Consider the following 14,896-nt stretch of genomic DNA (forward strand, 5'->3'; position numbering starts at 1 on the left):
GGTAAAAGGGCCAAGCATCGCGGGCTGACATTTATGGAGAGCCTGCTTTCCCCGAAGCACTTGGGGGATTACCGAGGGTTAGCAACCTGACCGAAAAGGGGAGCAAGCAGTCTGATAAGAGTGCGCCAGGGCTGGAGCTGGCACAGACCTGAGAGCACCGGCCCAGCCAGACTGCCCCCAGGGAAGAAAGGCATCGCATACCCGGCCGCCCTAACCCTTTGGGGCTGCCTGACTCCCTTGCTGACGAGTGAAGGCACAAACTGCCAGTGCAATGGCATTTCCAATCATTGGATAAAAACTAAAACCCTTGAAAAACCCTGCCCGGCCCAACCCGTATTACCCTGCCCCCACCCATGGTCAAAGGCAGGGTTCTGAACCCGCAAAGGTTAATCATCCTCTAGTCTTTTACCTGCAAATCACCGCTCCACCACCCGATCCCTTGTGCCTGGCCGGTTTCTCCAATTTTAATATCAGAAGTTTCACACGCCTGCCTGAGCTCCCGGACTCGGCAGAAAGGCCCATATAGCTGTCAGCAAACTGATAAGAACTTTAAAATGATTCCACAGGGCCTCTTTATAAAGAAGAGCCAAAGGAGCCCATAAACAGAAAGGGCAGGGGCCACGGAAACCAGCCGCTCACACTGTTTTAACGTGGCATTAAAATGAGCTGCAGATTTATGGGAGTGTTTTAGCCCCTGGCCCAAATCATCTGGGGGCTGGAGCTGGGCTAAGCTCTCAGGGGATTTCAACCTGGGATGGAGCTGGCTGCAAAGGAATGGGGGAAGGGAGGCGGAGGGAGCAGACAGAGGAGAGGGGAGGGGAGAAGCAGAGAGCGCCATGGCAATGCCCCCCAGACCTCATTCCCCTCTGAGAAGGCCAGGAGCAGAGAGAGCTGCCTGGGCCTCCGAGATTCCCATCAACATTTCCTTTCTTTTTAGTTCACACCCACTAGACTCCAGCTCTTTAGCTGTTTACTACCCAAATGTCAACTCTGACTTTAACATTCCTTTTAATTTTTTGTTCAAAAAATGAATAGAAATCATGATTGGGCAGAGCACAGATTAGGAGGAGGGGAAGACTCAGGATATCCCCCCACCCCACCCCACGCCACTGAAAAGACAAAAGAAGTAGTAATACAAGTACTTTATCCAATGTGCCACTGAACTTAAAAAAGGATGGCTGGGAATTTTTCTTTTTTCTTTTCTTTTTTTTTTTTTTTTTTTTTTTTTTTTTTTTGCCCAGTAGAGTTAGGCAGAGAGAGAGAGACAGAGAGAAAGGTCTTCCTTCAATTGGTTCACTCCTCTAATGACCACTACGGCCGGCGCTGCACCGATTCGAAACCAAGAGCCAGGTACTTCCTCCCGGTCTCCCATGCGGGTGGCAAGGATCCAAGCATTTGGGCCATCCTTCACTGCCCTCCTGGGCCACAGCAGAGAGCTGGACTGGAAGAGGAGCAACCGCGACTAGTACCCGGTGCCCTAACCGAGACTAGAACCTGGGTGTCAGCGCCGCAGGTGGAGGATTAGCCACGGCACCAGCCTCGGAAATTTTTTTTGAAAGATTCATTTTATTTCTTTGAAAGACATAGTTACACAGAGAGAAAAGGAAAGGTAGAGAGAGAAAGAGGTCTTCCATCCACTGGTTCACTCCCCAATCAGCCACAACAGCTGAAGCTTCGCTGATCTGAAACCAAGAGCCAGGAGCTTCTTCCAGGTCTCCCACGTGGGTGCAGAGGCCCAAGGACTTGGGCCACCCTGCATTGCTTTCCCAGGCCACAGCAGAGAGCTGGATTGGAAGCGGAGCAGCCAGGACTTGAACCAGCACCCATATGGGATGCCAGCACTGCAGGCGGCAGCTTTACCTGCTAAGTCACAGTGCCGGCCCCTAGGAAATCATTGATTTTTATCTCCCTACAAGCCAAAACAGAGAGGTGACCCCTCCTTCCACGCCAAAATGTAAAAAGTACACCCAAACCCACAGGAATAAATTCTGCTTCAAGTTTCCAAGCCCAGAAGCAAATGCATAAAACATCCGTGTGGGTAACTTGCTGCGGTTCGGAGATCCAGCCCCACCCAGGGGCTCCTTGCAATATTCAAATTCAGAGCTGGCGGAGCTGCCCGCGCAGGAGGGCGGGCACAGGGGACAGACCCCAAATGCTCCAAGCCAGTGATCTCATCTGACACACATACAGACCCCGGCCAGGGACACTGTCAAGCCTTATCAGCCCCAGGTTTGAGAGGGGAAAACGAAAGCCTGGGAACTTACACACTTGCGCTTAGCCACCAAGCTGAAGACACAGAGTTTGGGATTTGCATTCACGTCTCTCCGACCCTCAAGTCCATGGGATTGCCACTGCCCGAACTTTTCAAGTTCTCTGGCCTGGGACCCACAGTAAGAAACATGTAAATACACTGCGTATGACAACTCGCTGCTGACACAACGTATCAGGTGTGACACTCCCTGATAGCTTCCTACTACATTTTTTTTAATAAAATAAAATGCCAGCCGTGACCCTGAACTGCCTTCATGATCTCCTAATGAATCGTTACTGTCAGTTCGGAAAACACTGCAGTGCACCATTTAGCAAAAACAAAAAAACGAAACAAACAAACAAAAAACCACCAGCCGGGAGTCAGCAGCCCTGAGCTCCTGCAGCTCAGCTCCCGCCCCAACGATGCCTTCTCGAGATCACTGGAACGCCGAGGCTCACCTGTCACTGTGAAATACGAGGAATGGGCTGAGCAACTTCGAAGGCTCCTTCCAGCTCTTGGATTTCTTTCTGTCTGGATCTCCTGTTACACTGCCTTCCCCTCTTCCTCACACACCTTGTTGTCGCTCTCCACTTGCCATCTACCCTCCCTCCTTCCCAATTCTCCAGAGTTCTCTGCTGCTGGCACTGCGTCCCCCCTGCCAGCCTGGGTCTGCTCCACCTTGCTGACCTCCATCACAGCCACAGATGCCCGAGGGGGAAGTCGGGACCCCCACGACCCATCCCAGACTCCCAGGCCAGGGAGACTCCTTTTGCTTCCTGATCCGTTCTAAGGCCCTGCTGATACCCTGACCACAACGGAACACGGAGCACCACTGGCCTTGGACTTGACAGCTTACTGACAGTACTCTTCCCGGCAACCCAAGGGGCTTTCTCGGACATGGGCTCAGTGTCTCTTTTCCTATTTTTCAACCCCCTTCGATATGCTGGTTAAATAGCAGGAGCAAGACAGCTGCTTCTTACAGACTGATCTGATTGGTCTGCGGCCTGAAATCCCGGATTGCGATGCCTGGGGGGACTGCTCGGAGAAAAGCCAGAACTGATCTTACAACAAGCCAAGTGTCCCTGTACAGGCTGCGGTCCGTGCGCTACCCAGGGACTCCTGCCCCCGACCAAGCCCCAGCAAGGCTGCCAGGGAAAGTAACCTTCTGTTCTCTCCATCTGGACTGCGAGGACTTAAATCTCAGAAGCCATACAAAACAACGGCAAACCCGGCCAAACCTGAAAGACAGAACAATTTATTTACAGGCCCTGGTGCGCTGTAAATTTGAGACGGTCCTATTAAAATGCTTTTCTTGGCTTCCCATCAGATACTTGGTCAAAGTCTCTTTCCAATGGGGTTCTTAATAACAAAGCTGAAAACAAGAAAAAGTGGAACACATGAAAACGCTCTTCCTCAAGGGTTCTAGTTCATGGGCCCTTATTTTATCCCGCATTGACTGGTGCCCTTTGCAGAATGGCTGTGTACACATGGGAAAACCCCAAACACAGAATAAAGAGAGCTACTGAAAAGATAGGAACTTTACGGATCCCACACAGCGATAACGATTACACCCATCACGCCACACCTCCCCCCTGGCCAGACAGTTTTGCTTTGTATCAAAATCCTGGCTGTCGGCTTCACAGGAAGAACTTCCCGGGTCAGGTCGGTGTGTTCGGGCAGCACACGGGCTGCAGAGTCGGGGAGGGCAGCAGGGACTACTCGGCAGCCTTTTTAAAGCCTGGAGAGCCCACTTTACGTGCATTTAAAAAATTCCCAATTTCTCAGCACGCCTGCGGTGGGGGAGTGGGGTGGACAGGAAGGACAGCTATTGCCGTGCCGACCCTGGAAATCACAAGCGAAGCCTTTTCCACACTCCTGGTGCTGGATTCCCAGGAGCGGGTGCAGGACTAAAGGGCTCAGGCTACTTTGAAGAAGATTCTTCAACAACCGGTCAGCCTGCACTGCTGGGAAGTTTGTCCCGAGTTTTACCCTCGAGCCGGGCCCTGCGGCTCTGGGGTCTGAACTCGGCGTGGACACCCTGGCCGTGCCTCACCCGGGGGGGTCGGCTTTACGGTTCGTAGTTCTCCAGTTCTTCACAGTGAGCATGCAGCTCACTCTTCAATTCGCCACTGCGCCCCAGGGCTCGGTGCGTCTGCTTCGTACACTGGGTATGACAGGGGAGAGGGACACAGACATGACAGCCAGGCCCAGCACCAGTCAGCATGACTGAGGCTTCCACAATCTCCAGGCAAAATTGCAAACGTTTTTAAAAAATGAAACAGATGTCCCACCCCTACCAGCTTTGGGGGTGGGAAAGAGAGCCCACATTCAATGGTCACACTCACAGGGCGCCCCAGGTGGAGTGAGAAACACACACCGTGAGTGAGGAACAAATGTGGGCTTGAGGGAGCTGAGGAACTCTGCCGTCTCCGGGACACACCCAGGATGCAGCGGGCCCACAGGGCTGCCTGTCCTCACGCACGCCGCATGCTGAGAGTGCTTCTCTGAGAACAGCCTCCCCATATTCTCCCTGTACGCCAGCCGGGAGCTGACCCATCGCAGAGGCCCCGCTGGTCACACTCTGTCCCCTTCAAACTCATGGCTTCTAACCTGCTCAACTAGAGAAACCAAACACCGAAATTCAGTGTGTAAGTAAAATAAAATAAGAACCTCTTGTAGGGGCTAAAGTACAAGACCCCTGGTGGACGCTTTATACACTGGCTGTCCCGTGGCCCTTTCTGTTTTCTTCTTGAACCCAAGGCCTAGCTAGCAGGGAAAGCACCACGTGCCCAGGGCTGACTTGTGCACATCGAAGGGTTTTGTCTTTTTCCGAATCAGCCCATTATATGTCAATACCAGCCCTTGGTATGATTAACAGGAACATATGACGGGAACACTGAGATGGATCGGTGTAACGGCCTGAAAAGAAACTGGAACTTTAACTCAGCCCGAGTGTTAAAGACTACAGAGAAAAGAAGAGGCTGAGCGTTCCTGCCACCTCAAAGGCTCCCAGTCCACGCAGCACAAAGAGGAGTTCAAAGGCGACGCAGGCTCCTGACTTCCACCTCCTAGTGTGGCTGAGGTCAGAGGTCACTGCTGCTGGAGCCACTGACCAATAAAAGAATGTTTGGAAACTCTACTCAAGAGATAAACTCGGGATCCATTTTCACCTTCCTCCTTGTCCACACAAACAGCTCTAGCTACGCAAGGAGCGAGCGCCTCCCCAGCCTTCCAGGACCCTAGAATGTGTGCTTTTTCCTGTGATGCAAGCAAGAGCTGGGGATACACAGTTCCGTGTGACTACAGAAAAATATTTAGTTGCAAACTTCTCTTCACCTTCCAGTGTAAGGAAGATGGTTGATGGAATGCCTCGTCTTTAAGGCCGACTTCAAATGCTACCTCCCTAACAAATCCACCCTGACAACCGCAGCCCAGAACTTTCCCCCTTCCATTCCAGGTTCCTGAAACACTTGGGAAAATTGACACCATCTCGTCAACTTGCTTTGCCTTTACCCACACACCCCCGTGAGGACTATTAGCTCTCTGTGGGTGAGGATCACTGACTGTGGAATTATCCATTAATCTCTCCTTGAAAAAAAAAAAAAAAAAAACAATTAGGGCTTCAATAAATTAATTAACTAGTTAATTAGCACAAAGGCCAATAAAAGGCCAGCTGATAAGCTGGCTTTACACTGTTAACTATCCTCTACTAATTTAAGGAAGTGTTTTCAATTTACCTCCCACAAAACCCATCAGCCCCCAGGGGCTGGTCTGTTGCCCTGTGTGCCAGCTCTGCTCTCAGGGACCAGAGACATGCCCGCTTTCCCTCCAGCCCTGGCCTCATTACAGCGCCGACTTGAAGCTCTAACCTGGTATTTTACTTTATGGCTGCTTCACTAGCACATCAACAGGGGAACGTGACTTCTTTTCCTGGTCGGGCAGGACGTCTTCCTTCCTTGATGCATTGGAACTCCCGCGTCCCTGAGTCCCCGGCAAGGACCACGACTCGTGTAGACATCCAGCCTACTGCGGTTTTCCGTCCATCAAGATCCTGCCCCAAGAAGTTCTAGCTCTAGTCCATCTAGGGAGAGTCAATCCTGCGTTAAGCACCATTTCTTCTTCCTCCCAGAGAACTGGCCTCCACAGAGGCGCTACGAGGACCAAGTCTGGGGGAAGCGCCGGAGTGACTCCCAGTACCCAGCATTTCTGGACAAGACAGAAAGGCTCAGAAGGAAAATGAGCCACTTAAAAGTGAATGGAGACCTCTGCTGGCTACAGCTGTCCACGCAGCACCGTAAGCCAGGGCAGCTTCCCATTGATCCCGTGGATAGCACCTGGGGCACTATGGCAACCAACTGCTGATACCCGCGGCTCCCCCGAGCCTGGCTTCCAGGGAGATCCCAACCTGACTGCCCGGAGAATCCACTACAGCATAAGAGCTTTGCAGAATCAGGTGAATGCCTTTAAGTCAGCTTACATCAACAGAAGGTAAATGAACCATCTCCCATCCTAGACAGATGAGACATATACTGTTGACAGAGGTTCTCAAAGCAATTCTGTCCCCGACTCCTACCCCAAGGGGGCTGCTGACAGCAGCTAGAGCTGTCCCAGCATGGAGGGCATGCTACTGGCATCTAGTAGTGGTTGAATCTCATTGCCCTTTATACCTACCTGGGAATTACTTCAATGGGGTCACCTCCCATCCAGCTGAGAACGGTCCAGTCCAGAAGTGTGGGACTGGAAGAAAAGAGGCCGTTTGGGGAAGAGAGAAGGCTCAGAGACTGGGGAGTAGGACTGACAGGCACAGCCATGGAGAGCCCCAGGCAGCCAGCAAGCTGCACAAGGAAAGAGGGCTGAGAGCAAGACCCCGCTCCTTCTGTGTGCCAGCGCCAGGGAGTGTAGGGTGCTCTCCCCAGGGCGGGGCACTGTCCTCCTCAGGGACGTTCAAGGGGAGAAGAAATGACCACTGTGAACTATCAGTGTTACCAAGGACAGTGGCGTTCTTGCTAGGGATGAGAGCATCAATAGGGTTTTAAACAGCTGTGCAGAACACAAGAGATTGAGCCAATCTTTTATTTAATAAATGAGGAAACAGAAGTGGAGGCAGCACTGGTGATGTATCTTGGCCAAGCAGGTCATAGGAACAGAGCCAGGGCTCAAACATGAGTCTTTGGTCTCCAAGTATATCTCCTGGAACCCACATAACCTACAAGTACCTTGTTTTCAGTGACCTGCATTCATTCCATCTCAACTCTTCTATGCTTCTGAGCCGACCACTGGAAGCGACCAGCCATGCCTGTCTCAGACCTGAGGCTGCTGCCCGCCTGGTGCAGAACCACAGGGTCCTGAGATGCAGCAGGCTCTCTGCCCTGAAACGCTCTCCCAGCTTGGGGGCGGAGGAGGGAGAAGTACCTGGACGGAATTTGTTCATCTCTTCTCACCCCCCCCCTTTTTTTTTTAAAGATTTATTTATTTGTTTGAAAGGCAGGAGTTAAAGAGAGAAAGAGGGAGAGGCAGAGTCAGAGACAGAGAAAGAGAGGGAGATCTTCCTTCTTTTCCTGATCAGGTACTCCCCTCTGCAATGGGTACGATGGCCAGGGCTGGGCTGGTCTGAAGCCAGGAGTTTCTCTGGGTCTGCCACATGGGTGCAGGGGCCCTAGCAGGGAGCTGGATTGGAAGGGAAGCAGCTGGGATTCGAAAGCCAGCCCCACCCCAGGTTTTTCTCAACCTTTCTAAACTAAAATCTAGTGCAAGATGGTATCTACTAGGGCCAGCATTGTGGCACAGAAGGTTAAGCCTCAGTCTGCAATGCCAACAACCCCTATGGACATTGGTCTGAATCCTGCTTGCTCCACTTCTAATCCGGTTCTCTGCTAATGTGCTTGGGAAAGCAGAGGAAGATGGCCTAAGTACTCGGGCCCCCGCACCCACACGGGAGACTCAGATGAAGCTCCTGGCTCCTGGCTTAGGCTTAGGAGCTCCTGGCTCCTGCCATTCTGGCCATTGGGGAGTGAACAGAGAGAGAGCCATCTCTCTCTCTCTCTCTCTCACCCCCCATTTCTGTAACTCTGCCTTTAAAATAAATAAAAGAATCTTAAAAAAAAAAAAAAAAGATGGTATTGATCTGAGCATGAGTCTTTTTTGCCATAGTAATAAGTAATTATATCGTAACTTACAGAGAAAACACCAACACTGTGACTCTAAAAAGCACTGTTCTTCCTCACAAAAAAAAATTTTTTTTTGACAGGCAGAGTTGGACAGTGAGAGAGAGAGAGAGAGACAGAGAGAAAGGTCTTCCTTCCATTGGTTCACCCCGCAAATGGCCGCTACAGCTGGCGCGCTGCACTGATCTGGAGTCAGGAGCCAGGTGCTTCCTCCTGGTCTCCCATGCGGGTGCAGGGCCCAAGCACTTGGGCCATCTTCCACTGCCCTCCCAGGCCACAGCAGAGAGCTGGACTGGGAGAGGAGCAACCGGGGCAGAACCAGCGCCCCAACCAGGTCTAGAACCCAGAGTACCGGCACTGCAGGTGGAGGATTAGCCAAGTGAGCCGCGGCGCCGGCCCTTCCTCACAAATTTTAACAGCCATAGTTTAGAATGAAAATCTAGAGAACTCTGCGCTGACTTTTTTGATTTACTAAAATTCAGATAAGCTCAGCAGTTAAGTAACAATGGGGAAGGCCAGAAACTTAATCAGAGGGCCACGATGTTTCACGGATGAGTCCACTGTGGCCCAGAAGGCACAGAGTTTGGAACCAGCAGAGGGGATGTTGAACCCTGACCATCTAAGAACCTACAGGCTTAATCAGAGTGACAAGGAACACAGTATCGAACAATACAGGGCAAGGACTGAACAGATCCACTAACTTGCAGTCTCTCCTACAACCCTACAATGATAACCGGAGGGGTGTTAAGAATTAAGGGAAAGATAAGAGTGCAGGAGGCGAGACAGCAGCCACATGGTGTGTACGCTGCAAAGCAGACGGAGGAATGGGAGCTGACGCCACAGGCCCCCGAGCTCTGTCCTGGATCCACGGGGAAAAGCCTGAGTCCATGGCAAAAGCCCAGGTGGGGGCAAAGGCAGAGCTCAAGGGAGGGCGGACTGACCCTCAGGTGCCGCCCCCTTCCCCAGCCAGCTCACTCCCCACTCTCAGCCACAGCCTTTTATTTCCTTTATTTTATTTTATTTTATTTTTTTACATAATTCACTGTGTTTAAGCATTTAAGTGTGGCCTGTTGATACAGTGGGAGAGATGAAGCCATTCACGCGCCCGGCTGCCGTACCTCTGTATCCGCAGTGCAGAGAGCAGTGCAGAGGGTCCCAGCGCCAGCATGTCACTTACACACACGTGCGCCTGCACACACGGGTGCTCAGCCACAGCCTCTTACCTGTCGCTGCATTTCTTGGATTTGTCTTTGGGGGATGCTCTGCAGAATCTTGTACACGTCGGCCATCTTTTCTTCTGGCACAACCACAGACGCTCTGGAGACAACGGCAAAGCTAGTGACACACAGCCAGGCCCGCGCAGGAGGCACCTCCACGGGGCCGTCCTCCCACGCAGAAACACGGCACTCACACTCCCTGCAGCCCGGGGGCACTCCCTGTCTCACCAGCTCCATTCTCTCCTCTCCTTCACACCGCCACTTAGCTGTCATTCTGCCTCTGTGCCACGGGCGTGACCCAGCTCCACAAGGAGAGTTATCAGTCATCTGAACGACTGAGCCTCCACCCTCCCACAGGGCCTTGGCGTGTGAAATTCTACCTACACATTGTCCATGACCCTCTCTAAGTCAGTAACTTCTCTTCTCCAGCTATCCACTCAAACCCTTTTCATTTCCTGAGGTCCTATTATGTGCTACGCCAGGGCTACACATACACAAATCAGAAAGGAAGGTAAGGGGGTAAGCAGGCCAAGAATGCCTTGGGAAGAGTGTTCCAGACAGAGGGACTAATGGCGTGTGAGGCATGTTCCAGGAAGAGCAAAGAGGCTGTCATGGCTAGGACAGAGTAAATAAGAGAGAAAATAACAGGAGATAAGGAAAAATGGGGCAGGGCACAGCAAAGTGCACAGGACAGTGGAGGCCATGGCAAGTCTTCTGCTTTCCTCTGGAATGGAAAGCACTAGAAGGTTTTGGGCAAAGGCATGGCAAGATCTGACTGTGTTCCAACAGGAAAACCAGGCGGGAGAAGAGAGCAGCGAGAGACCCTGACAAGGGAGGAACTAAAGGGAGAGATGAGGGAACTGCCCCCAGGATTTCTCAGATCAGATCCAGGGGCAACACCAGGAGAGGGCTCAACAATGACTTCTCATCGTGACATTCAGCAGAGTCTTATTTGTATACGTTCATTTCTTAAAATCTGAACCTTACTTCTGCCAACTAGGCTGGTCCCTCGGCATGGAAACGGTGCCTGGCTCCACTCACCAGCGTATCCCGAGCATCAGGGTTAGCAAACATTTGCTAAAGGAGTGAATGGGTCCTGCTACACCCATGGGAAAACGAGGTCTAAAATAGGTTCCATGATTTGACATAATCGCAGAGCTGGGTGCCTATCCGAACACAGGCCTTCTGACCTCAAGCCCAGGGCCCTTCCATCACTTACCCATAATTGCAACTACGCAGGCCGCTCTAGACTCTCTCAGAAATAGCCTTTCACACTCAGCTCGAGGCCCTGTCTCTGTGCAGCCCTCACCAGCCCCACTGCCAACAGTGCAACGTGGCTCCCGCTCACTCTTCTAGCGTCCTGTCTGGTCAGGGCTGCGTCTCATCGCAGTGTCTGGCAATTGCTGGTTTGCTTGTCTACCTTCACCACTAAGCCATGAGCCTCCTGGAACGAAGCTCCATCTTGGTCATCTCTGCACCTCTATGCCTAGCAAACCACAAGGGGCTCAACAAATGCCTTCCTCGGTGGGTACATGCTCACAGTGGCTTAGGACTGCTCTGAGAGAGAGAGAGAGAAACTGCATCTGGCCTCCACCTCCAAGCTGAGTGAGGCTCTCTCACCTCTCCTGGCTTCCATGGTTCCCACTGCACATGCCTGCTATGGGGTCTGCCACAGAACATTATGGTTGGTTTGTCTTCCCCCACCAGATTCTAGCCTCTCAGAAGCAGGCTCTGAGATGAGGCTTTCCAATAAATACAAGGTGAATGAATGAGGGATTTGTGCTATTTAAATTGCTCACAAACCTGGAATGATCAGATTTGGACAGAAACATCAAAAATTTTGAGAGGGTGGGAAAGCAATTAAGTACTGGGTCAAGAACAAAACCGAGGAGTTCATTTTTGGTCATCCTCGATGTCCAAAAGTATCAGGGAAATGGAGGTACATAAGGATGCACTGTCTATCACAGCATTAATAGCCATCAGCAGGCAGAATTAGAATTACTACTGCCCATCTGAACGCTGGGAATGTGTCTAAGCTTCGATGCACCTGGACAGACGCTCTCCACTCCCCACAGGTACATTACGCAAACCCGACCGAGACTCCAGAACATTCCAGAACAGCAACCTCAACGGTGGCTACAATCAGCGGCCCGGGAGCTCACAAGTCCAAATTCCCAAGTACAAGGTCAGGCTTTTTCCAGAGCATTCCGGGCGAGTCTCCTCTGTGGTCGCAGTTGAAACCATTGCAGTTGAGCATCAAGACAATGGTCAGGGATTAGTACCCATCTTCTCCAAGGGGCCAGGCAGTAAGTGTTTTAGGTCTTATAGGCTGTCGAGTCTCTGTTGTCATTGTCCAACTCTGCCAATGCAGCATAACAGCCAGACAATGCACAAATGAAGCAGTGTGGCTGTGTTTCAATAAAACTTTATTTGCAAAATAGCTAGCCTGCACATTTGGCCCCCAGGTCTCAGTTTGTGAACTAACTCTCCTGGGAGGAAAAGACAGCCAGTCTAAAGTAGTACAGGCAAAGGATCTCTTAACCAAAATGCTTGGGACCACGAGTACTTCAAATTTCAGGTTTTTTTTTTCCCCCAGATTTTGGATTATTTGCATTTACAATGAGGTATTTTGGAGCTGGGGCACAAGTCCAAACACAAAGCTCATTTATATTATACATGTAATTACCTGAAGATAAGGTTACACAGTGTTTTTAGTGCACCTGCACTGTGACTGCGACCCCTCACATGAGGTCAGCTGTCAAATTTTCCACTTGTGGCGCCAGGTCAGAGCTCAGAGTTCCAGGCTTTGGAGCATTTCTGATGCTGCATTTTTAGACCAGGAATGCACAAATTGTAGCTCTCAGCCCTAGGTCTAGGCTGCAATTACCTAAGGGACTTTTTATTTCTAAGACATGCAGAACCACTGAGGTCTCCTAGAAGGTAACACCCACCTCTTCCAGTCCAGAACTTCAGAGAAAGGCAGGATGTAGGAGTCTGCGATGACCACTGGGACACAGCCAGCCTGTAACACATCGCTCAGCGCTGCCTGGCCCAGCCGAGCCCCACGAAGGACCACGCAGAAAGTGGCTTCCTGAAGGAATATGAAGAGAGGTGAGGGATCACACACCAGCTTTGTTGATCAACTTATTTTGATCCCTACAGACCACAGAGATGAAGCCAAGTGATAGTAAGACATCTTAGCACAAAAATGACAAAAAAGGGGTGTATGTTTGGCCTAGCAGTTAAGACATCTGTCTACCACATTGGAGACACGTGCATCCCATGCTGGAGCACCTGAGTTCGATTCACAGCTACAGCTCCTGATGCTAGCTAGCTTCCTGCGAATGAGACCCCGGGAGGGAGCAGTGATGGCTCAGGTAGATGGGTGCCTGCAACCTATGTGGAAGACCTGGCCCGAGTTCCCAGCATCTGGCTCCAGCCCCAGTGGCTACTGAAGGCACTTAGAGAATGAACTAGCAAATTGGATCTTTCTCTACCTCTCAAAAAAAAAAAAAAAAGCCAAAAGAAAACAGCTCAAACATGTAGAACCTGAAATAGTTCACTGGTAATAACATTCCACATTTCACTTTTCAGTGTTATATCCACACCACATACTGGCATTGTGAGAAAGTTCAAAGCCAATGCCCAGTCTTCCTCTGGACATTCAACAATACAACCCTCACACAAGCTGTTCTCCCTTAGCCATAGGCACTGTGTTTACAACCACAGCATGTGAGAGCCTCAAGTGCAGTACATACCTCTGCTCCGTTGAAATGAAGCTATTTTGTCAGGGGAAAATTCTTCCTGCTAAGGGCCATTTGGATATTTACAACCTCATTTGTGGGCTGTACAAAATGATCAACTTAAAAATTAGCCTGCAATAGATTTACTGAATTTAGAGTCCTGTTTGTGGTTGCCTTGGCAAGGCCAGACCCAGACCCAGTGATTCTGCGGGTCTTACAGGGCCTTCTGGGGGCCCTGGGCCACTGTTCCCCACCCCTACTGTAACGGGAGAGTGCCAAGCTTTGTTTCATCTTTCCATTCCCCATAGCATCTAGTGATATGATCTGCATACAGGAGACACTCATTTCATGAATGTAACGCCCTTGCAAAGACATTAAGACAGGTATGTCCTACTCAGAAAGAATCAAGCTAAAGAAAAGACCACCTTGAACAATTTCTTCATCATTCATTCTTCAACTGTCCCTCGCTCCCTACCCCCAACACACCATGGGGACCACCTAGGAAGAGGAGAGATGCATCCAAGTACAAAAACTTGTCACAGGCAAACCAAACTGAGGAAAGACCCTAACTGTACACCACTCCATTTCTGTTTATTGCCTCTGCAGGAGGGCAAAAAAACTTTTTTAAAAACCACACATAACCTCATTTCTAGACAGAGAAAAGGAAAGCTCAGGAAACACTACCCAGGGGCTCAATACCCCAAACCTGTCTGGGTACACGTGCGAGAAGCAGTGGCAATGGAGGAGCAGGTGCAGCACTGGGCCTGCCCTGGGAGGGGCAGCCACACATGGGCACGTGTGCGGATGACCATTTTTCCTGTCTAGACAAAGGGTACTATAAATACTGCTGCTCCCATCACCACTGTTATCAGTCAGACATTCCAGAGGAAGATACAGCACTGAGAGAAAATATGTTAACGATCTGAGTATGGGCCAGCTCTCTGGAGACCAAAAAAAAAAAAAAAAACAAAACCACACCAGCTCCAGCTCCTTGGTATTTTTCCTTAAATTTGCCTGTGCTTCAATGACTCGGAACAAAGCTCAGGGTCTTCTTTTCTGGTCCCTTGACCTTGGAACAGCAAATGTCCCATGTATGAAACACCCCACGGGGCTGCTTTGCCCACGGTCATGACTAAAGGGCCTGCTCCTGGCAGGATGTGCCGAGGGTGGCACTGACACCAAAAAACCACACGACGCACTGGCCCCAAAGGCCCCTCCACTCCTAGGGAAACATGACGGGGGCCTTGCGGCTGGCAAGGTGGGGCCTGCCAGTTACCACCTTGAAGAAGGAGATTTCTCTGCATCCACTGATAGACCTTGAACAATCTGCTGTTGTTCTTTTGGTTTGCACTAGGATGCCAAAGAAAAATCCCTGCACTTTCTGTCTATCTTTGTGGCAGTCCAGATTGAATTGGGGAATACATTTGTAAAGAAAAAAAAAAAAAAAGAAGAAGAATTCTCTGGACTGGCTGATGAACTCAAGGACAAAAGCAAAACACATTTGCCGGCTTTGTCTACACG

At 50.7% G+C, this 14,896-nt stretch overlaps 1 protein-coding gene and 1 non-coding gene across 4 annotated transcripts in view; one reads left to right on the forward strand and one right to left on the reverse strand.

The window, feature by feature from the left end:
* EXT2 (exostosin glycosyltransferase 2) overlaps positions 1 to 14,896 on the reverse strand; it is a 159,385-nt gene that overhangs the window by 111,400 nt on the left and 33,089 nt on the right. For all 3 annotated transcript variants that reach the window (XM_008270099.4, XM_070071335.1, XM_070071337.1), the window contains exons 6-7: positions 12,584 to 12,723; positions 9,639 to 9,732 (exon numbers count right to left, since the gene is read on the reverse strand). In XM_008270099.4, coding sequence (XP_008268321.1) covers positions 9,639 to 9,732; positions 12,584 to 12,723 — 234 coding nt within the window. The remainder of the gene's footprint in view (positions 1 to 9,638; positions 9,733 to 12,583; positions 12,724 to 14,896) is intronic.
* Positions 14,674 to 14,801, forward strand: LOC127485174 (small nucleolar RNA SNORA31). Its single transcript, XR_007912341.1, has one exon. It is a non-coding gene; the product is annotated as a small nucleolar RNA SNORA31 (small nucleolar RNA).

Source organism: Oryctolagus cuniculus, chromosome 1 (assembly GCF_964237555.1).
Source record: "Oryctolagus cuniculus chromosome 1, mOryCun1.1, whole genome shotgun sequence".
Taxonomy (NCBI): domain Eukaryota; kingdom Metazoa; phylum Chordata; class Mammalia; order Lagomorpha; family Leporidae; genus Oryctolagus; species Oryctolagus cuniculus.